This window comes from Apus apus, chromosome 1 (genome assembly GCF_020740795.1).
Source record: "Apus apus isolate bApuApu2 chromosome 1, bApuApu2.pri.cur, whole genome shotgun sequence".
NCBI classification, from domain to species: Eukaryota; Metazoa; Chordata; class Aves; order Apodiformes; family Apodidae; genus Apus; species Apus apus.
Genome location: NC_067282.1, coordinates 196,519,658 through 196,543,957, shown reverse-complemented (window position 1 = coordinate 196,543,957; position 24,300 = coordinate 196,519,658). Strand labels below are relative to the sequence as shown.

The following is a 24,300-nucleotide window of genomic DNA, read 5'->3' as shown; positions in this document are numbered from 1 at the left end:
ATGTTCTTTGCTTGCTCAGCATGGTAATAAGGCTTCATATGAATGTTTGATTTGTTATTGCTTGAACAGCTTCTCATATATCCTAATACGCTAATTTTAATGCAGTTTTCCATTTGTTTTTGGTACCAACACTTTTATTGTTTTATAGAAATACATAGTTTTAAATGCAGCATCTGAATCTGACCTGACACCGAAGACTAACTAGTGATAAACAGCCAGGAGCAGTATTTAGGAAACTTATTTTTGTCTTGTTTCAGTATTACTTTAGCGGATCAGAGATGCTGACAGGAAGAAGTATGGACTGCTATTATATTTTGAATCTGACAAGTAATAACCCTAGGTTTAAAGTGGAATCACAGAATTACTGTGGCTGAAATGGTCCACTGGAGATCATGTAGTCCTGCTTTCTGCTCAAAGCAGGGTCACCTAAAACTGGTTTCTCATAGCCCTTTTTAAATATCTCCAAGGATGAAAACTCCATAGCCTATCTGGGCAGCCTGTCTGCTCAGTACCACAGTGATTTAAAAACATTGCTAGCAGTTAGATTTCTTTCCAGTGCAAATATTTTTTGGTGGTACTTTGAGGTGGGTACCTGGTAACAAACAGCAAACCTTTTGTATCCAGCTAGTACGCTAGGTACTGAGTTGTTGTTAAAATTGTAAATTTATACCTGATACTAGTCACAATAACCATTGGTAGCAGATTGCATCGTTTAGAAGTGTACTAATTTTTTTGGAGTTTAGGGAAATTCAGGATTGAAATAGTTGGCATTATTGCTTGGATTGGAAAAGGAGTGACTGCTGTGTGCAGAAATTTCAGAGCAACTGCAAGTAACCAGGTGTTCAAAGATGTATTATCAGGGTCTATATAAGGAAGGAAAAGTCAAAAAGCATGTCATTCAGTTTGGGATAGAAAAAGATGTATTTATTTACAACAGACAGGAAATGTGATGCATTTATGTTAAAGAGGAAATTCTGTAAGAAAAATGTACTTTGAAGTTCTGACAGAATGTTTTTAGATCAAAATTTTTTACATTTATTTATGGGTGCCAAGGTGTATATTTCTGTAATGTACTCCTGGAATCTCTTGGAACTCCAAGTTTGTATTCCTTAAAAAATTTCCTGTTTCCCATGGAAGCAGTCGACAACTTTGGTATGCTCAAAAGACATGGATTTTGAGAGAGAGTTTATGTAAGAAGATCTCAAAGTATTTGGAAATTCCATGAATAATGGCTAGTTTTTGAAGCAGATACTCTGCAAATGTGAAATTCAGGACTTTAAGACAATAAATACAGCTGCATTTAATACTAACTGATTGCATACATATGTAAAAGCAGATTTGAATTTCACATTACACATTGAAATAAACACAGGATATGCATTTATTTAATGAGGAAATAGTTTCAGTAAATGAAGGTATTGGGCATCTAATTTATTCAGTGATTAGTTCCAATCTCCTAGTTCCCACTCAGACTTTTCTCATTTGCTCAGCTTTGCACCACCAGCTGGCTTGCTCAAACTTCATTGTGGGTGTCCTGCTCCAATCTGTAGTGAAGTGCAATGAAAATCACATCTGATTTTATTACTGAACAGTTGGAGCAAATTAATAGAACCTGCCATGGCGCACACAAAAAATTGACTTATTTCAGTTGTAGAGGTCCCCACTTGAGTTCTTGTAGAACTTTCCTTCTAGTTCCCCCTCCCCCCCTTTTTTTTTCCCCAGTATTTAAATTATTAACAAAAGCTTCTGATTCCTTTACACAGTCTTTCCTGTCTAGCATGAAAACTGTGTTTTTTGTCTTAGCTGTCATTTTTCCTGATTATGGTGCAAGTTTTTTCTGTGGCTTCTCTTACTTTAAGTTCTCCTGAAGTGTTACTGACCAAAACTCCTTGTCTCTTACCTATCCAGTTACTTCTTATTGTTATACTTTGACTTTTCCTGCTCTTCTTTTTGCCAAGTTTCATGATTCTTCAAGTGCCTTTCCCATGCCCTTTACAGCCACTGTTTTTATTTCTTACGTTAAAGCCCATTACTGATTGGAAAGCAGTAATTTCAAATTGGATGTGGGCAGAGTGAAAGATAGGTATTTAGAAAACAATTTATATTTATTTTGTTCTTTAACATTTTCCCCTTTACAGCTGCTTGAACTATCTTCATAAGATATTCTTACAAGTTTCTTACAAGATAGTTGTATCTTAGTTAGTTACTTTTCTAATATTGGTATCTCCAGTTTTCTATATTTCTGTCTGATTCTGGAAAGAACAGAGCAGGCTTTGCAAACTGGCCCAGGAAGTAGATTCTATGCCTTGTAAAACCATTACAAGAAGTGCTGACTTTAATTTTTTTGATTAATTCTTTTAATTTAAACCTCTATTTAAAATGCAGTATTACATGCATTCTGTCTGTTCCAACTCACTGGTGTGTGTCTACAAGAGCAGAAAGTGATATCTGTATTGCCACAAGGTCAGATCCCTTGACCTATTTCTCTGAATCATCTGACATTGCAGTCCCCTTGGGAAAGAGGGGTAGTTGGTGTCTTGGTATTGTTCAGCAGTCTAGAGAGAAAACAGACCATACATAACGTGTTCAGGAACATATGCCTCTAATCTGTCTAGGTATTCACACTCTGCTCATCAGCATGGCACATGACTGCCTAGCAACAGTTGCATAAAGTAATAGGGAAAGTTATATAAACAGCTTTGATGACTGATATTCTATTCCATTTTACTTCACATAAATCACAGCCTTGTAGCAGGTGTGTATTTTACTACATGGTGATTTATTTGTACTAATTTTTAAAAATATTATTTTGCCAAAACCACTCCCATGAGCCCTGAGCAACAGAAACTAGCATTTCTCAAAAAAATACTCAGCCCTCTGCATCAGGTCAATGGCAGTAGACTTTCTGAAAATGGACAGAGAGAGCTGAGCAACTGTCCAGTTTGTTCAGCACTTCTGTATAGTTTTTGATAAAGCTATGCAAAAAGCATTTAACTATTACTTAAATCTAAATGATCAGTGCATATACTCTATTGCTGGAGTAAATTTTCATCTCCTGTACACTAGTTATTGGAAGATACACACAACACAGACTGAACCAGGGTTGTAAAAATAAATGATTACATTCTTGATGATGGACATCTGTGAAGTTATGATCAAGTAGAGTTAAAGCTGTTGATACTGGAAACCTGGTTGTGGCTCCACAAGCCCACCCTTGATGACTCTGTGTGCATATGTGAATGCCTGTCTTCTAGGCAGTTTTTAGGAGAGATTATTTTTTGTGTGTTTTATCTACATCCATCTGGATTTCACCCAGTGTTTTAGTATGCTTTTGAGAGACCATTTAAGATTAGTCTTGGAGCCAGATACTATTTTTTTCTCAGATACTTATTGAATATTGTGTATTCAGAGAACGTGAAGATGTGTATATTGATGTAGGATTTGCCAGAAGTGAGTTCTAAAAATATTTTATTGGTTCTGACTGTTTTTGGAACAACATGTCAGTATCAAAGTTGTCTTAATCCTAATGGAAAAAAAGAAGAGCAGGGAAAAAAAACAAGCAAACATTGAGTCTCCCAAAGCAGAGTGTGTAATTTCAGGTCCAGTAGAACATTTTATTGGATTTACACTTTTTTAAATTTGGCAAGCAAGAGAATATTTTTTTTTAACCCAGTCTGAAAATATTTTCGTGGTTTTTTGTTGTTGAAATTTTTTTTTTTCGGTCATGTCTATTTCTTTTTTCTTCTTATAGAACTAGGAATTTTCTGTGCCAGTTGCTCTAGGTAGTACAGCACTGAATGTTTGCTCTTTTTTTCTGCATCCATTTTTATGTGCAATTATATCACAACCTTTGCTGATCAAGAGTGTCATGATTTGTGAAAATCCTCATAATAGTTTTCAGTATTTATATTTGCTTTCATTGACATCCCACATCTCTGAGTATCCTAAACAGTAGCAAATACTTGGGCATGGAATATTTTCAGTGACTAAAGAGAATTTAAGCAGTTAGAAATGCATTAATTTTCTTTAGTTACTATTATTAGCTTGCACAGGGAAAGGTATAGATAATAACTTAAAATACTGTTAATATAAAGAAGATGACTGTAATTCTTCTGGGGAATCCAGATTAGTTTTGCTTATGCTTGCAACAAATTAATAGATTTGTTGATTATGTGACAATAAAGGAAGGTATTGATTGAATTGAAATATTCCTTGTGATTTACAGTCTAGGCCCTGCTGTGTTGCAGTAGTGCATAAGAACCAGAATGCAAAATGGACTGGAAATTACAAACAAACCTGCCCATCACTATCGTTAGTGACATGCCATAAAGTCTAAGCTTTTTAATACCAGGAAAAATAGCTTTGAAACTGTGTGCCTTATGTAAACTTAAACTGGGGTGAATTTCCAGGGTGTTATAAGTAATGTAAAACAAAATAGAAAAAAAAAAAAAATCAGGACTTGAATCTGACTATCAGCTTTTATAAGTTGCAAAGAAGTGAGTTAAGACCCAACAAAGCTTTATTTTTTTTATTTTTTAATTTTTTTTTAACGTCCTCCAAGTATTAGCTTTGGTATCAACTGTTAACTGTGCCAAAAAGTAAAGCTAGAGCTGTTTTATAAAAGAGGATGGCGCTTAGTTTGGGTTTAAACAGATTAGAGAGCAGATTCAAACAAGCCTTGTTTAGTTGTCCTTTAAAAAGGATCAAAATTTGAAATATTTCCGTGTGAAACATTTGGTTTTGGTCCAAAGAGTACTTACGGTGTTTCAGTGCTACTAACACATCAGTTTTAATGGAAGTGGAGATTATTTGTAGTTCCTGTCATCAAATGAAGTTAGTATGGCTGCTCTAGCTCTGCCCCTAGCAGATGCCACGTAGGCATTTGGGAAAATTGTAAAGATCCTCAAATAGATGGATTATGGAAGTACAGAATATTGTTTATCTGGATGAAATATTCTTAAGTACACTCCCACACTGTTTCTCCCTTAGAGGAAGACTATATGCCTACATTTCTGCTTTACATTTAGGATTAGATGTATTAATATTATTGATGCCCTGTGGTGGTGGTGTTTTTTTCTTTCTTTTAAGGAAGGAGTGGACCATAGGAAAAAACAAACACCTATGCATGGCATACAGTTTCTCAGTTTTTAAATTGGGCACTACGCTACAATATGTTGAAGTGTTTACTCATTAGCCCAGAAAACTGTCCTGTCCAGGATTTAACACAAGTAAATAATAAATTAATCTGCATAGCTAAGGATGTCAACTGCAGTGAGCCATCTGTGCCAGTACTGCTGTTGCTCAGCAACTGTAATTTACTACTATGTTAGGCCATGGGATGTGGAGATGCTGTTTGCTGGGTAATCACTGGGCAGGAAGCACAGCCCAGCCCTGCTCTGGCCAGACAGCATAATCCATTGTCAAATCCCAGCCACGTTCACTCGGATGCACTCTGTGGAGCACAGATGAACTTTTTTAACCTTTTCTTTGCTGCTCTCTTGTCTTGCAGTTATGTTTTTTGTAAATAAATCATGTGTTTCTAGGATATTAAATCTAGATGCAGTTAATGGAAGCAATCGGTGTTTGTTGCAGTGCACTGAGCTGTGTTTGAAAGTCTTTTTCTTTGTCCTATGAATAAGGACAAAGCTGAAACACCTACTTAGCTATAAAAACAACTTTTCTATATTCTGAAATACTGATTTAAAAAAAAAAATCACTATTTTACTGATTTGCTTTATGATTCTAGCTATATACACTTTAAAATTATGGTTCCCCAAATACTTATAGTTCATATGTAAGCAATAACTTTTTGTATTCGTAATTTAAACACAGTAGTGGAGTATGCTTTAGCATTGTGATAGCTGCATAACAGAATTCATCCATGTTTTCACTAGTTTTAAAATAGCTAACATTTAAAAATAGTCTTTGAAAATGTCCATTTAAAAAGTTTGCTCAAACACAGTTTTATTACAAAGCTACAGTGCTTGGAACCATTGCTGTGGTTTGTGGAATGGACACCAGGGAAAATGCTGCTGACTAGAACCTGCCATTGTTTTTGTGAGCATCTCGAGTCAGCGTTGCCTGTTGTAAACTCCCTAGTTAACTTCCTTTCAAATAGCAGATACAGAAAGCAAATATTTATTTTGCTGTGATAAGCTATTTGCCTCAAATGAGGATCAGTTGCATAGCGTGTACAATAGTTAAATGTTTATTTCACTGTAATTACTTAGAATAGCTGAGATCTTATTCATGGAAGGATGGTATAGAAGGAAAAAAAAATGTCTCTAGTATTACCCAGGCTTGTTTAAAAGACCTTTTCAGTTGTATGTTAGCATACTAATTTAGGAGGTTCTTTTGATAGGAATTATTCCTTTTTTATTCATAGCAGGATTTTCTGATCTAGTTTCTTGTCTCTTACAGTATTCAACCACCTTACATGAAGCTGCATAAAATCATGAGCTCAAGTGTTTTATTTTTCATGGTTCTCTTGTTTTGTTGTCAGAAATGTCTGCTAAGAGCAAAATCTGATTTCACTCCTCTCTAATATTATCAAGAATCAAATACATTGATGTGTTTTCAGACTAGTAATGACTTTGTCAATAAAACTTCGGGGTACTGCTGAGCAATGTCAGCAAAGTCCATTTTACATATGTGTGGTGGCATAAAGATATATTAATATGTACAGATCTTAAAGTTATTTTTTATAGTACAAAATGACTGGTCTAAATGAGAATGAGATTCATTGCTTTAAAATGTGGCTCTGTTTGCAAAAGGGCTCTTAAAATGGCTTCTGAGAGCTACATTCATGTTGTGTGCCAGCAATTTTTATATGAAATATGTTCAATTTGCAAGTCAAAATTTCTTTCTCACAGTACATCTGGAATCTTAGATCAAGTGGGATTCTCTTCTTCTTCTGCATCATCTGCAAGCATAGAAATAAAGCACACCAGCTTTATTCTGGATTCTGAGGCACCAGAGTGCCTCACTCTGACAGTTTTCCTATTGCTTTTGAGGCGTTTGTGTTGTTAGAACAAATCTTAACACTTTTTGCAGAAAGGAATAGGCTCCAGATTACCTTAATTTGTGCTGGCTTTGTTTGAGGTAAGGAGAACTGAAGTGTAACTTGTATTTGTTTTTGAAGTCAACTGTTAAGATTTTGAATTAAAAAAGAAAGTTGAGCTGTGGAACCTGGTGCTGCAATGTAATGCTCCATGGATGTTCTTACTAAAATGCTGTCATTAAATTCATTTGGTGCTCCCAACTCGTAGTTTTTTTATGAAGCTTTTTTAAGCTTCATATTTAAGCTTCATGTCTGATTGTGACATAAAATATATTTTAATGACTTACTTGTTCTTATGAGGGCATACAGTTTCTTCACCAGTGAGTTAGAAAGCCAGGTAGCACTTTCTGTGGCCAGTAGTTGAAATCTGTACAAAAATGCTGCATAAAATCTGTCAAATTTACAGTCCTAGTCATAACACTCAATGGCATGGGTCTCAGTATGAAGAAAATAGCATAGCTTTCTCCTAGAAATAAGACCTATCCCCCACCCCTATCTGTCACTGTAGAGATAGACTGCTTGGGATCTTCAGCATCAAAGAGGAAGCTCCTCTACAAGTAGACAGGAACTGCAAAAGCTCAGGTGTTGCCCTGGAAACTTTCGCCTTTTAATTCTAGGTAGAGATCTGAGGCATATGGAGAAAGAAACTGGAAAGTCACAGAACTGCTGTCCAGGAAGATCTTTAAGAATAGACGAACATTAATATTTTAGGTATTGGCAGCAGCAGTTTTACTTCATTTGTAACACCATGTAAGAGCATCTGTGTTTAACAGAAGCCTGCTCCCATTAAATTTTACGTTAAATCTCTGTAATTGCAGTAGAACAAACAGGCAAGTGTTTGATACAAAAATGCATCATGTAGCACACTTAATTTTGAACTCCTGCAGTTCCAATCGCAGAACTGCAGTCTGTGCAGATCTGTATTTGTTTGAAGATGTTGTGTGTAAGGTATAGTGACTTGAGGGTTTTGCCACTTAATTCCTCCTACTGAAATGCATGGGAGGGATTTTATGTCTAAACCATAAAGGTTTAAAATACAACATGCTGAAGTAAATAAAACTTCCTACATTTTCTATTTTGAAGTTCAGCTGTAGGAGTAGCAAAATAATTTTGTTTTAAAGGCTTCAGTTTAATACTGAGAGTACATTTGTGTGTATATATGTATATAATTTTTTTTTTAAGGTAAGAAAAGAAATAGCAGTTGAGAGTTAAGATTTGTCTTCTGCACAAGTTTGTATTGAAAACTGTAGCATAGAAATAGCTTTTGTTCAGACTCCATTTAGGCAATTGGAATCCAGACACCTTAAATATAAGAATGATTCAAACTTTTTATTCTGTAGCCCCACCCAACCCTACACCTATTTCCTTTGGGGCCTTAAAGGTGTCATAGTGACTTGATTTCTTGGATGTTGAGTGAGAGAATGAGAGCAGGTAGTTATCTGTTACTGCTGTAGTTTCATCTGCTGATCTTAAGAGTACAGCACTTCCCATTAAAAAAAAAAAAAAAGGAAAAAAAAAAAGAAAAAAGAAAGGGGCAAGTGGAGGTGTCAGAAAGAAACATGAACAATGAATCATGAAAAGTGCATTGTCCAAACCTCTGTAGAATTTCTGTGGTTAGTTGGAAAAGACATTCCTCACTTAGGCCCATTAAAAAGCTCCTTACAGGATCCTATTTTTCTCTACCATGTAGGGGAGACCCCTTCTTTAATAAAAGGAATCTTAATCACTTTGCCAAAGCCAGAAAGCTGTGACAGCAGAGGTGGATATTCAGAGTATGTGGCTTAAGTCTGGTCTATGATTAATTTAACCTTCTGGAAAACCCTTAAGAATTAATCCAGAAATTCTATTAATGTGTATCTAATTAAGTTAAAATATTGATATCTAAAATCAGATGTAAAAATTAAGATTTACTTATTGCAAGTAGGGGACTTGTAAGGGAACTGATCACCAATCAAACAATGTGAGAGTTAAGATAAATGTAATCTTTGCTCAGGTCCTCTGTGCAGCTGTGAACTTAATTCCTTTCATAATTCAAAGCAGAGCTTAAGCATGTGTTCTGGTTTTGTTTCAGTTGGTTTCACATTTTGACTGTCATTTGCTACATGGGTTGCAAGTAGATAAGAGAATTATTTAAACAATCTAAAAAATTGCACTGAAAATGTAAGACAAAAGCAGCATTATTATGAGTGGTAACTTGGTGACAGTGAGATTACAGCTGGGGTGAAAATATGGCATCTTTTTGTGAAGCTTTTAGTAATAGGGGGCATCAGGCCCAGTCAGCATGGGTTTATGAAAGGCAGGTCCTGCCTGACAAAACTGATCTCTTTTTGTGACCTGATGACCTGACTATTGGACGAGGGAAAGGCTGTGGACATTGTCTATCTGAACCCTCAAAAAGCATTTTACACTGTTCCCCATAGAACTCTCATAAAGAAGCTGGCTGCTCATGGCCTGGATGAGCACATGATCTGTTGAATCAAGCACTGGCTGGACAGTCGGGCCCAAAGAGTGGTGGTCAAAGGAGTCAAATCCAGCTGAGGCCAGTCACAGGCGGTGTTCCTCAGGGCTCAGTGTTGGGACTGTTTCTGTTTAACATCTTTATTGATGATCTTGATAAGGACACAGAATGTATTATCAGTAAGTTCACAGATGACATCAAGCTAGGAGGGAGTGTTGATCTGCATGAGGATAGGGAGGCTCTACAGAGAGACTTGGATAGATTGGATCACTGGGCTAATGTTAATGGTCTGGGCTTCAACAAGGCCAAGTGCCGAGTCCTGCACTTGGGCCACAACAACAGGCTTGGGGAAGTGTGGCTGGAAAGTGTCTGGCAGAAAAGGACCTGGGGGTTCTAATTGACAAGAGGCTGAATATGAGCCAGCAGTGTGCCCAGGTGGCCAAGAAAGCCAGTGGCATCCTGGCTTGTATTAGAAATAGTGTGACCAGCAGAAGTAAAGAGGGGATTGTCCCCCTGTACTCAGCACTGGTGAGGCCACACCTGGAGTGTTGTGTCCAGTTTTGGGCACCTCAATTCAAGAGAGATATTGAGGTGCTGGAGCGAGTACAAAGGAGGGCAACGAAGCTGGTGAAGGGCCTTCATATATCTTACGAAGAATGCTTGAAGGAGCTGGGAATGTTTAGTTTGAGGAAGAGGAGGCTGAGGGGAGACCTCATCAGTCTCTACAACTACCTGAAAGAACGTTGTAGAGAGGTTGTGCTGGTGTCTTTTCACAGGTAATTAGCGACAGAACAAGAGGGAATGGCCTCAAGCTGCAACAGGATGGGTTTAGACTGGACATTAGGAAATTTTTTTTCACAGAAAGAGTGGTTAAACACTGGAGTAGGCTGCCCATGGTTGAGTCACCATCCCTGGATGTGTGTTTAAGGGTCGTTTGGATGTGGTGTTGGTGGACATAATTTAGGGGAGAACTTTGTAGAGTAGGGATGATGGTTGGACTTGGTGATCCTAAGGGTCTTTTCCAACCTGAATAGTTCTATGATTCTAATAGCGAGCTCATGTTCTAGAGTGTGTATATACCATGTTTATCAGAATAATAGGAATACCTGTGTTTTAGGAATCAGCATGCAACTGTTATTTCTTCTTTTTTTTGCTGCTGGAAAAATGAAAGGCTGGCAAAGCACACAAAAAAAATGAAATTGTTACCTCAGTCCATGATACCAGAGTTCTTCCCTTCCAGTGAGCTGTAATATTATGCAGACAAAATCTGTCTTTGCATGTTGTGCCTCCAGATTCATCCCATGGTGTATGGTAGAGATTTCAGACCTGAATGAGAAACAGGATCCAGAGATCTTCACCCTTATGGGAAAGGATCTGAGTCTTACATTCTGTATCCTCCTAATTGCAGTTGCCCTCTCTTGCAGTGCTGTGTGCAAGTGGCATAGCTGGTACCCTGGGTTTCACACATAGACTAAAGAAAACAAGTAGAGCTACAAATGACCTGCTGAAGTATCTACTTGCAGGTGTAGGCCCAAGGGACACTGTGCCATATTGAATGGTGGTTTTGCTGCCTATAATGTTTCTGTTAGTGATGGACAATGTGGAAAATAGCACATGATGCTTCCTGTGCTTTTTAGCCTAATTGATCCTTCCTCAGATAGTGAGGCTTTACAAAAGCAAAGGTAGGGATGACCATTTAGGATTATTGTATTTCTCTGTCTTATTAGAAAATACAGTTTCCCTCTCATGTAATACTTACTGGAAGGAGAAAAAATTGGTTTGGAGTTGTGAGGTACCAAAATTTACAATAAACATGGGTAATTACATGATTTGCCTTTTTTGCACAAGTCTATGGGCCCTGATGGGATCCACCCTAGAGTACTGAGGGAGTTGGCAGGGGAGCTCACTAAGCCGCTCTCCATCACTTATCAACAATCCTGGTTAACAGGGGAGGTCCCTGATGACTGAAGGCTGGCTAAAGTGACGCCCATCTACAAGAAGTGCAGGGCAGCCAGGGGATCAGGGCCAGCCAGCATGGGTTTATGAAAGGGAGGTCTTACTTAACCAACCTGATCTCTTTCTATGACCATGTGACCCACCTTTTGGATGAGGAGAAGGCTATGGATGTTGTCTACCTGGACTTGAGTAAGGCTTTGACACCTTCTCTCACAGCATTCACTTGCAGAAGCTGATGAATCATGGCATAGACAAATGTACTCTCCACTAGGTAAAAACCTGGCTGGATGGCCAGGCCCAGAGAGCTGTGGTAAACAGAGTCAAATCTAGTTGGCAACTGGTCACCAGTGGTGTCCATCAGTGCTCAGTGTTGGGCCAGTCTTGTTCAATATGTGTATCAATGATCTGGATGACAGGACTAAGTGCACCCTCAGTAAGTTTGCAGACAACACCAAATTCTGTGGGAGTGTTGTTCTGATTGAGGGTAGGAAGGCTCTACAGAGGGACCCGGACGGGCTGGATCAGTGGGCCAAGGCCAATTTTATGAGGTTCAACAAGGTCAAGTGCAAGGTCCTGCATTTCTGTCACAACAACCCCAGGCAATGCTACAGGCTTGGGGAAGAGTGGCTGAAAAGCTGCTCAGCAAAAAAGGACCTAGGGGTGCTAGATGACAGCTGTATGAATATAAGCCAATGGTGTGCCCAGGTGTCTAAGGCGGCAAATAGCATTCTGGCCTGCAGCAGGAATAGCGTGGCCAGCAGGAGTAGAGAAGTGACTGTGCCCCTGTACTTGGCACTGGTGAGGCTGCATCTCAAGTACTGTGTTCAGTTCTGGGCCCCTCATTATAAGATGGCCATTGAGGTGCTGGAGCGTGTCCAGAGGAGAGCTGCCAAGCTGTTGAGGGGCTTGGGGAACAAGTCATATGAGGAGCAGCTGAGGGAACTGGGGTTGTTTAGTTTGAAGAAGAGGAGGCTGAGGGGAGACCTCATCACTCTCTACAACTACCTGAAAGGAGGTTGTAGGGAGTTGGGTGTTGATCTCTTCTGAGTAAATAATGGTAAGACAAGAGGAAATGGCCTGAAGTTGTGCCAGGGGTGGTTTAGATTGGATATTAGGAAGAATTTCTATACTGAAAGAGTAGTCAAGCACTGGAGCATGCTGCCCAGGGAGATGGTGGAGTCAACATCCCTGGAGGTATTCAAGAAACATGTAGATGTGGCACTTAGGGCATGCTCTAGTGGCTGAGGTTGTGGGTTTTTTGGGTATTTTTTCGTGGGGTGTGTTTCTGGTATTGTGGGTTGTTTTGTGTTTTTTTCTGTTGATAGTTGGACTTCGTGATCTCGGAGGTCCTTTCCAACCATGTTGGTTCCATGATTTTGTGATTTTTCTCCTCTGTGTTGAAAAAAAGGGGATCCATTGTATACAGACATGCAGTAATTATCCTGGCAGCTTCTTTTTATAATAAAGGAATTTTGGCAAACCTAATTATGGCTCTTAAAAAACTATCAGGGCTCAGGCAAGGCTTCTCACTGTTCCAAGTAAAGACTTGGCCTCAAATTGATGGTAAAGTATGAATCTGTGTAATATATGGTGTCCAGTAACACACCTCTGTGCCTGATTAATTGAATACATGTATACTGCCAATACTTGTGCCCTGTACTTGAAACCATTACCAAAACCTGAAGCTGCACGAAGAGGTTGATAGATATATGCTTAAAGGCAATTATGCATTTACTGTGTTTTAATTCTGATTATTGTTTTCTGTCAGCAGACTTGACGTGTCAAACTATTTTAGCACTATTTGTCTTTTTTTCCTCCTTTCTGGCAAATTATTGCTATAAATGAATCACTGCTGGGTCCTATGAAATTCCAATGTGTTTTTCCCTTCTGCTGGGTTTTTATCCTCCAATATTCAGCTGTGTGTGAACTGAGGGTAAAGCCATTAGCCATTGGCTCAGCAATAGCCTGAGTCACAGGAACATTGGGAAGAGTGAAAAAATTCATTAGATGTTAACTGCAAAACAGTTTTAGTGGTAATATTAATCTTTCACCTTTTTACACAGAAGTCTGAAATACTGCAACAAGCCACACGTTAGAATAGCCTATTATTCTTATGTTGATTTTATTAACTTTTTTTATTATAATACCTTTAATTTTTTTTTTTTTTCCTGCAGGTTAAGGAATGGCTCTGTTTAAACTGCCAGATGCAAAGGGCATTAGGTGGTGACCTAGCACCTGGGCCACAGCCACCTCCACCCAAACAGAAGACACCCATTCCACCTTCCACAGCTAAACCATCTCCCCAGCCACAGCCAGTTCAAAAGAAAGATGCTTCTCCAAAACCTGATCCTTCACAGCCAGCAGAATCAAAAAAAGCCCCGCCACAGAAAAAGCAACCATCCTTGCCTGGATATCCCCCTGTAAAATCAAAAGAATCTCATGCTGAGCCTACTGAGGTCTCCCAGCAAACAGATCCTACTCCCAAGTCTGATCAGACCAAGCCAACTCAGGCTGAAGACAAGCAAAAACCACCCAGTGTACAGAAGCCTGTGACAGACACTGTGCCTACCTCTGCAGCACCAGGGCCAAAACAGGATTCAGCAGGTCCCAAACCTCCACCAACTCAACAGAAAGCAGTAGATTCCCCAAAGCCAGAGGCTGCCAAACCATCACAGGACACACATTCAGCTGAGGATAAACCAGATTCCAAACCCCTTCCACAAGTGTCTCGACAGAAGTCGGATCCCAAGCTTATGTCTCAGCCTGGGGCTAGACCAGATGCTAAAACTCAAAAGCCTGTTGAGGCAACACAAACAAAAGATGATCCAAAAAAGTTACAGGCAAAAGCGGCCCCAAAGCCTGATACCAAACCAGCTCCCAGGGGCCCACAAGCAGGGGCAGGTCCAAAGCCAGCACCAGCACAGCTGGCACCTCAACCTCAGCCGCCTCAGAAAACTCCCGAGCAGTCAAGGCGTTTCAGCCTTAATCTGGGTGGCATCACTGATTCCCCTAAACCTCAGCCTACAACACCACAAGAAACAGTTACTGGGAAACTCTTTGGATTTGGAGCTTCAATCTTCAGCCAAGCCTCAAATTTAATTTCCACAGCAGGTCAGCCAGGATCTCAGACATCAGCCCCACCTCCACCTGGTCCTGCAGCAAAGCAGCCCCAGCCTCCATCACAGCCTCCAGCCTCTCAGGTGGCCCCCAAAGAGGCTGGTCAGGCTCAGTCTCTTCAAAAAGATGTTCCTGTAAAGAAAGAAGCCAAGCCTCTTAAGACTGAAAAAACAGAAAAAGCAGACAGTGTTTTAACTACTAAAGGATCTGATTTAGAAAAGAAACCTGGTTTGGCTAAAGATAGCAAGCCTGAAGCTGCTGAAGCTAAGAAACCTGCTGCTCTCTCAGAACTGGAGAAAGCCAGCCAGCCTGAAGTGTCTTGTCCCCTTTGTAAAACTGGACTAAATATTGGTTCTAAGGACCCCCCCAACTTTAATACGTGTACAGAGTGCAAGAAAGTTGTGTGCAATCTCTGTGGATTTAACCCAATGCCGCACATAGCTGAGGTAAGGCAATGGAGTATTATTTAATCTGTGTTCTTACCTGCAGGCTCCCTGTGCTGGGGAGACCACTTTGTAGCTGATTTTTATCTATGGAATTGTTGAAAAACATCTGAGTGTTTCAATATCTGAGGGCTTTTAAAATTAATATCTTTGTTGGATGAAACTTTGGTCAGTAGTTAGAAAGGACTTCCATTGTATTTTCGGCAGATTAAAGGAGTCTGTTTTGGCTGGTTGCTAGGCTTTTGAGGCATATGCAGGTAGTTAATTTTGGTTATGAACTCTTGAAATTGGTGCTGCTATAATATAGCAAACTACTGTACTTCCTGTCCATCACAGGATACATTTTTTTGTATGGTTCAGTATTGTACATTAGCATGTGAGCTTCTTTAATCAGTTCCCCTGATTCAGAGAATTATTAAATTAAGGAATGTTATTCCCTTCCCCTCCTATTTATTATATCCCTAAATTTATTCCATTAATCTCATTCAGACTCTGGAGTCTTTGCACATGCTGATGTACCCATTAGGAAGGAAGGCTGAAGTCTGAGTGAGTGATCCTTGTGTGGTGAAATATGTAATTTTTTGGTCATGCAAAGTTCACAGAATCACTTCATTCATTAAGGAGAGTGAGTCTAAGAGTGCCTTTTCCATGATTAACCAAGACAGATCCAGCAAGGCTAACTTATATTTAAAATAATTAAGCAACTTATTTTTAACAGTTTTCTCACATTCCACATTTTTAACCTCCTTCCTTTCTAATAATTTTTTTTGGCAAGGGGATTGGAAACTTTATAGTAGCTTAACAAAAAGGTGGAGGCACACCTTACTTTTACCATATAAATTCGGCAGGTTCAACTCAACAGAAGCAGACCACCTAAAAACAGTTTTTTAAATGTGTAAATGTTTCTTTTTCACACATGAGGAAAGTGGCTGTCAATATTGTGTCTTGGAAATCTGAATGAATAAATTAGAATTAAAGGATTAAAGGTTATGACATCTTTGCATTAATGTTGGGAGAAATAGCAAGGTGTTGGGAAAATACTGCCTATTTTGTCTTCATATGCTTTTTTTGGATTGCTTTCTGGAATATACTACCATTGAAAGGTATTTGTCGTACTATGATAACCGCATTTTATCTGACTTATGAATGTGTTGTGTACTGTCTTTGTGGCCATTTAGGTCAGAAAGAAAGGTCTGAGAAAACAGGAATATTGATCAGTGATTGCAAGCCAGGATTCAATTGACTTTTAATGTTGTTTATGCACTGAATTCCATCAAACACTCAGAATCCTTATCACTGTCCAACCCCCTGCCCCATACACACATGCATGCACACACACATGCACATGTACCCAAAGTTACATAGGTTTTAAATGTGGAGAAAGGCAGGTGACTTTCTCCAGAGGCACTCTAGTATGCCTCCAAAGAATGGCATTAAACCATGATGTGTGAGTTTTGGAGAAATGGTAAGCTAAAATGATAACTACCAAAGTCCTGGTGCATTGACTTCTACAGAGTTGAGGTAGGTGTGGTGGTGTGGGACGGCTTTGTGGTGGGCAGAGTTATACTCTGCATTGCTTCTGTTTAAGGCAATAGGCTGGTATTCTGTTTCTTTTTTCCCATTGCTGTTACTGCCAGAGAATTCTCTCTGTTTCCACACTTTGGAATATGCAGGCTTGAAATGCTATTGATTTTCTGTAGTTTGACTTCTACATGCCTTTCTTTGCCTTTTTTTTTTTTTTGCTCCTTCTTGCATTTTATGCTTCCTTATACTATGTTGCCATCTCCATCCACACTTTTCCATCGTATCATCTTTTATCCAATCATTTTTGCTAAAAATTGGCAAACTGCTTTTTCTTGATAACAGGAATAAATTTGTTTAGCTGAGGACAGCCTAACTTTCGTTTTCATGAAGGTGGGTGACAGAAGAGGGAGCTGATCCTCTCCTCTCCCAAATGAATTATGTAAAGAATATATTTAACCTCAGATAGCAATGGTGTCCCTGTATGCCCTGTATGTTGTATGTACCTATAACATGACAGAAACATGATGACAAGCAAATAGTTTATGGTCACTAGCATATTCTTTTCCTCCACCAAACTTTTCTAATGTGTTGAGTACTGTCTTGAAAATTTATTATTTGCTTGTCTATTTTTGGAGGGTTAGGAAGGAGAAATAGAAATGCTTGTTAAAATTGGTCTTTCTGGTGCTTTTCTACACATTATTTTACTCCTATATTCTGCATTCAAAGAAAAGAATGTAATTCCAGAAGGCTGTATTCCCTGTTGGCCCCAGAATGTGTTCTGGTTGAACAAACATAATGGGTATTTTACACTTTTGCTTTGGAGTTGCAGCTGTATCACAATGATTTGAACAGTGACTTATGTATTATCTATATATGGTTTTCTCAGTAGTGGCTAAAATTAGTTTAGTTTTATTGACTTAGTGATGGCTGAAACCTTGTTGCCAACAAAGCTGTTATTGGGCAATATGGTAAGAATCAGTCCTATAGAGCAGGAAAACCAGTGTTTCATGGACAAATAAGAGAGCAGTGTCTGAACTCCATGGGCACTTATACTTTGAGATCTTTTACCAGGGAGTATCTTCAAGGCAACATGCTGCTGTACTGTGGATGTGGCTGAGAGTACTTTTAAGGGAAGAAGGTGCTTTCTTACAGTGGCCGTTATTTGTTCTTCTGTGACATAAATAACTTTCAAAAAAGTCTTTAAGCTGCTGCAAAAAGTTCTCTAATAACCTCTCTTCTGCAGAGAATAAGAGAACTAGAATTTTACCTAGTCTACATCAACAATGTGCTATTTACTTCAGAAATTACTCTGATTTGTGCAAGCTGAGAATTAGACTAGAACACTTTTTCCTAAAATGGGCTGATTGTTCTTTTTCTCTCTGATTTGTTGATCCAGCAGTTATTTCCTTGTAGTAATTTATCCATGAAGCAAACAGCCACAAATCATTAAATAAATGACACCTGACAGATTTCAGAGACCCACAGGACCATGTGCACCCTAGTGCATTAGACTCCTTATTCTGCCATTTGCTTAATAGGGAGGAGCACTGTTTACCAGCTTTGTAATTAGCTTTCCAGCTCAGGTAGTTGGGAGCAGCTCTATTTTTAGCAACAAAGAACAAGATAGCAACTGCAGAAGCCAGAAATGAAGTGTGTGGCAACGACCATTTTGTGCATTTAAAACTCAGTGAAGCTGTTCAGAATACTGAACAGGAGTGGAGATGGTTGCCTATAATGTAATTAAATATGTCGAGGCAGCAGGGTCAGGAACATAAAACCTGTAATGAATTAATGTAGTAGTAAAAAAAGAAGATTTAAATCTAAGCTAAGGAAAACTAGGATATCCAGATTTGTAGAATATGTATGGGCAAGAAGAAAGAAAATAGTAACATGTTACCAACAGAGCTCAAAATATGTAAAGTGTGTATATGTGAGTGTACTAGTGGATTTAATCTAATAGAACTGCCAAGGGAACAACAGAAGCACTCTTTAGTCTACTGATAGCTATTATCTGGAAAGGTACTTGGAAGTAAAAAATGCTCCATTTGTGGAATAAATTACTGGGGCTACAGACAGGAAAGAATTGTTTCAAATGAAGAAGGGCAGGGTGGACTGAGGAAGGACAGAAAAGGCATCATGTCTCAGACTTGTTAGGGATTTCTTTTTTGAAGAAGAGGTAATCTGTTAGAAATGTAATCAGAATAGTTAATATGAGCAATTTCCCATAGTGATGTTTCTTAGAATTTTGTCGGTATGAAATTGTTTGACCTCAGTGGATATGATAGCAGGAATCTATAAGCAGGAGTCTATACAATTACCTTGATGGTTCCTGTACAACCCATGTTCTTAAATCATAGGACTCTTCTAAAAATAGATGTATAACCCACCAAAAAAATCTAGGTGCTTTTCTGATAACTTATTTTCCCACTGCTACTTATTAGACCAAACTAAATAACTCAGTAGTGTGAGAAACGTCTGTCGCGCCAATGAGCAGGCCCACACAGATCCTTCAACGAAGCACAGTTTATTTACATTCTTGCAAGAATGGGTGACCTAAGCAAGTAGGCACACCCATAGCAAGGTGAATAACGGTTTATATTCCCTATTCCCGATGCAAAGTTCCCTCCCCTGTTTCCCCACTGGATGGGTACTCCAGGGTTTACAGCCTATCCGACGCTTCTAATTATCCTATAAGTTTCCCGCCCCTGTTTACACATTCCATTCTAGCAGTTTACTTTTTACCTTTTAAGGTAAAATTTGGACCTTTCTTGCCCCCTTGGCTGTCTTCCCAATTAACAATCTACTGGTGTCATCCTGCCCTGAGGAGCAACATAGAAGTAGCTTTGTTCGGCCTTATCTTGGGCCATAAATCCTTCTCCATGTTCAGATCCCCCAGATGGAGCCCAATTAAGTCCCTCAGTTTCTTGGGCTGTAAACCACTCTTGGTGTAATTGGAATGTGCAGATATCTCACTTATCTCAAGCAAACTATTATATTCCTAACACTAAAAAATATATATATATATATATGAACCAAACCCAACACTACATTTCTAACACTGGAATGCAAAAACAACACTACATTTCATTTCTAACAATAGTATAACCGGGTCAAAAACTGTATATTGCTCTTCTGATAAGAACATCTAGAAGTCATGGTAAATAGTTAGCATTTTGAAACTGGTATAAGCCTTTCTGGAGATGAGGGAAGCTCTCTTGTCATGGCATGTTGTCATATACCTGAATGCATCTTGGGTTCTTGTATCTCAAAAAATTCTACAGAAAGGGTCCTGGTACAGGTGAGTCCTTGATGTAAGTAATTCTGGCAGTCTCTACTTTTCCAGCCTTTCACTAATATCTAATTGCAAATAGAGTGAGGCCCTCAGCAGGTGTGACCCCATTATTCAGGCTTTAACATAAGGCTTAAAAAAATAATTAAAACCCCCCAAAAACCTATCCTAAATTAAATGATCCGTTCTATTAAATGCCCAGATGTGGTTTCGACTTCTTAAATCAAGTGTGCAGAAACATTATAAAGTAATAAGTCTTCTATGCTTTTAAAGAAATTCACTAAAATGGTGTACTGCATCATCTGAGGTGACAGCCATTGCCTCTGTTTAATTCCTTAACAACTCTGTACTGTTTTTTTTCCGTTTGGGAAAGCTCAGGCCATTCTGCAAGTTGGCAGGTTTAACTCCTATTAGAAGTTCCTATCTCCACTGTTAGGTCTGGTGCTGAGTTTGTTGTTTTGAAACAGATGGTGTCTGGGAAACACAGTGAAAAGGAATTTGCGCTTAAGATACAACGAAAAAAACAACCACTCCTTTCAGTTGCATAATTTATCTTTTCTGCCTCACCCCTCTATATTGAAAGGTCCTTTTAAAATTTGATTGTATTGTTTAATATCAGTAGCCAAATAATACAGAAAATAATAGGCTGACATGGTGTATTCACTAAATTTTATCCATTAAAAGAGAAGTCTTTATAATTGAGAAAATGTAAAAACTATTACTAATTATTATTTTGAAAGATAAATTCTGGCATTGAAAAACAGAATGCATGCTAGGTGATAAAAACACCACTGTATTTCTTGTCTGTCAGAATGAAATTAATTTATGTCTAAATGAAGTATCCTACTTCTCCTGTTAACACTAATTCAATATATATAAGAGGAACAACATTCAAATGGATACATGTTTAATAGTAGAAAGACTCACCTCTTCCATTTTTCCTATGAAGCACATATATTGTGTATATACAGGATAGAAGGGCTAATATGGAACGAACCTTTGATGGATGATTTAGTCAAAATGACCATAGATAAACATAAGAAAAATAATAAAAAAAGCGCAGTGCTTGAATTCACCTTTAATAAGGCTGAAGAGCTTAACCTTCATCAACAAAGTTAATCTTCTGGTACTCATATTTGCAGACATATTTAAATGCTTAGATGCAGAGACTTGAGTTGTCCATGATTCTTTTAAGTATGTTTTAAGAGCTTCTGTCCTTCCGTGATGCCTAAGCTAAAGCTGTGTTCCAAAAAACCCTGCTTTGACCTCATGATTCTCCAGAGGCCTGAAATTCTGTCTTTTCTTTTTTTGCCATTTCTTTTGAACAGTGTCTGACTTCTGTTTAAATCTCTTTGGAGTCCAGGCATTAGAGGAAACCCCTCTTGGGATTCGATTTTGGCACGTCTGTGAGAATAGTTCACCCAGAGGCAGTGCTGTTTGACATTAGACACATGAGCTTTATTTAATAATAACAATAATAAAGCCTGCTCATGGTCAAGTACAATGTGGTGGTGGTTTGTTGAGTTAATTTGTTCTTCAATAATATTACATGCAAAATACAGGTCTGCAAATAGACTTCAGGACTCCCCTCCTTAGCTCAGGGCTGTTACTGGGATGCTAAAGCCAAGCTTCTTGTCTCCCAGTCTCCTCCAGGGACCCATGAGGTTGCACTCTTAGAGGTGCGACAGAGAAAGTGAAGCCAAGAGTAAGCCACTGCATCCATATAAGCTAATTAATAGATGACCTGTGATGGCATTGTTTTAATTTGTTGTCACTATAGAGGGAAATGAAAGCATCCTTCCTTTCTCACAAGTTTCTCTGAATAGATGTCTTCCATTTCAGTAGAGCTGCTTGGTCCAAAGCAAGTTATACGCTAATGCAGTTTCATTTTTTGGCAGTCAGGTTTTGATGGTTCATTCCAAACACGAAGGTCTTGGGAACAGTATTTGAAAACAAGGCTTCTTAGATCTCCAGGGTTACTAGTCATTAGCTACAAGACTGCACTCTTTTTTTCTTTCCAGCAGATTTGACCAATGATGGTTGGACCAGGTGATCTTAGAGGTCTTTTCCAACCACGATGATTCTGAGATTCTGTGATAAAATTAGGGTATTTTTAATTTATTTTTTTATTTTATTTTTTAAAAATTAAATTCAAAGAGTGTAAAAGATTGGTATCATTGCTCAAAGTAGTAGTGGGACCTTTGGAAGCACTATTATCATGATTAATTGCCTGCTGTTTGTTTTCTTTGTTCAGGCCACTAAAAGTTACCAAAGTACTTCTCAGAACAAAGAACTCCAGGGATGGATAAATATTGTTGAAACAGTGATATAGACATTAAGCTATGCAGGACCAGATGGCTTTTATTAATGTTGGTAATGGCCACTGATGGTGTGAAATCCAAAGGGATATCTCCAGCAGCACTGCTGCTGACACACACTGCTCCTATCTAGCTGGCTGTTTTCCTCATCCAGCAGGAATTCATGTGCAATGACTTCTTTACCTACATACATTTTTTCCATCTCTAGATGTTTTTGCACCTCTGAAACAATAAATGCACAAGTGAACAATTAATGCACAGCTTTCAGTGTTGTTTCTTGTGGGTGGTGTACTGTTTTTTCCCCAGGCCATTAGGAAATCAGACAATTTATAGACTAGTGTATTAGTGAGGGTCAAGCTGGAGTTACAAATCTGAAACAGATAATCAGGAAGATTACTGACCTGGCCTTGAGCCAGGTGATTTTCTTCTCCATTATTTCATTAGAAATTTGGTTGATGTCCCATAATTAAATGAGGAAGAAGTCTTCTTAAAGCTAAGTTGGTATTAATTGCATCTAAGTTGGAAATTTTTTTGTAAACTTCATTGTGATATTTTAAAGATACTTTATTTTTTCTTTTACATTACACAGTAGTACATTTTTGTTCATGTTTTACTGAGAAACAAAAATGCTTAATTTATAAACTTTAAATATTGATGTGAGATTTAGTTAATTTCAAGATAAGACCAAATAAGTCTAAAACATTTTGAACCACTTCCAGATTTTGTTAGACAAACAAACAAAATCTAATGGACGTTAAGTGCCTCAATCTTTTTTCAGTACCCAGTTGAGATGCCGTAGTAAGACTTTACTTACTACCTGATCACATTAGGGATATGTGCAGACACTGTCAGAACTTAACTGTGATCATAAAAATACGAAGTATTTAACCTCTGATTAGAAACCTACATGGTTTTGATCTTCTGATAGATTCGCTACATGGGGAGCTTCAAAGGAAATTCTTTTTCTGATTCTATTCCAGCAATATGACAAACAGATGCTTTTTCTAGGAATGATGCTGTAATGGCATTTTAAAAAATATCTCTGAGGATTTCATAAATCTGAAAACACAATATTTTTAACTGGATATTTGTTCATATATTAGATTACTACAACAGATATTTGAGTATTTAATAACTATGTGAAAAGACAGTATACTGTAAATTTAAACATTTGCCTAAATTTTGTGATCTGGTTTCTTGCAAAATGAAACTGTTCATGTTGTTACAGCAGTTAGTAAGTTCCAGTTACTGCATATGTTTCAAATTTCACCTCATACTTCTGCTGACCGAGAGGCTAATGTTTGCCATGCCATGGCAATGCATTAGTAAAGAATGCCCAACTTTTTGGACAAAGCAGGTCTAAAAATCACTTATTTGCCATTGCTGCGTGGTTATTTTAAACTTAACGGGAATGTAGAAGTGTAACCAAAGACATTTTGCAATTAATTTTAGCTGCTTGCATGAAGCGTGACCAGCAGTAAAAATTTCTTTACTTCTTAAGGTGAATATTAGAGAAGAAATGGGCCACGTTTCTGATTCCTGTTTCGTTTGCTGTACAGAAGCACTTGGCCCTGAGTAATGGAAAGAATGTGTCATAATTGGAGTGGCTAGTGATTATTTTTCATATTTCTGAAATGCATATGGTTCAGTGGACCAGAATGAGAACAAACCTGGATTGAGATTTAATATTATTTACATATTAAATTGATTTCTCTAGTATTACTGAAATAAGGAGGGAGGTTAAGGGAAACTTAAGCCATTATACAGTGTGGAAAGGAGATTAGATTCATGCTGTCTTTGAGCTGCTGTCTAGCAGCATTTGAAGCAGGAGGTCATGAATTGGTGCTGAAGAGGGGGATTAGCTGCCTCTGAAGTATTCTGACTGTATTTTGTATCATATGCTGTTGAGGGGAAGGGTGGGAAGGGGAAATTATCTCTTTTTGCACTAGGAAAAAACCTTAACAGTATCAGAGCAGAACACTCACAGAAGAATGATGAGGTGTGTTAGCTTTCCCTGTGTGTTTTGGAGGTTAATGAAAGTACTCAGACAGTGAGGCTGTTTTTAGTATTTCTAGGTTAGTAATCTTTTGGGTTTGTTTATTCTTTTTTTTGTAATCTTTTTTTCCATAGCAAAC

General features: G+C 38.3%; 1 protein-coding gene across 1 annotated transcript in view; it reads left to right on the top strand.

Moving 5' to 3' along the window:
* PCLO (piccolo presynaptic cytomatrix protein) overlaps positions 1–24,300 on the top strand; it is a 350,197-nt gene that overhangs the window by 8,067 nt on the left and 317,830 nt on the right. The window contains exon 3 of the mRNA XM_051622973.1: positions 13,649–15,037. Coding sequence (XP_051478933.1) covers positions 13,649–15,037 — 1,389 coding nt within the window. The remainder of the gene's footprint in view (positions 1–13,648; positions 15,038–24,300) is intronic.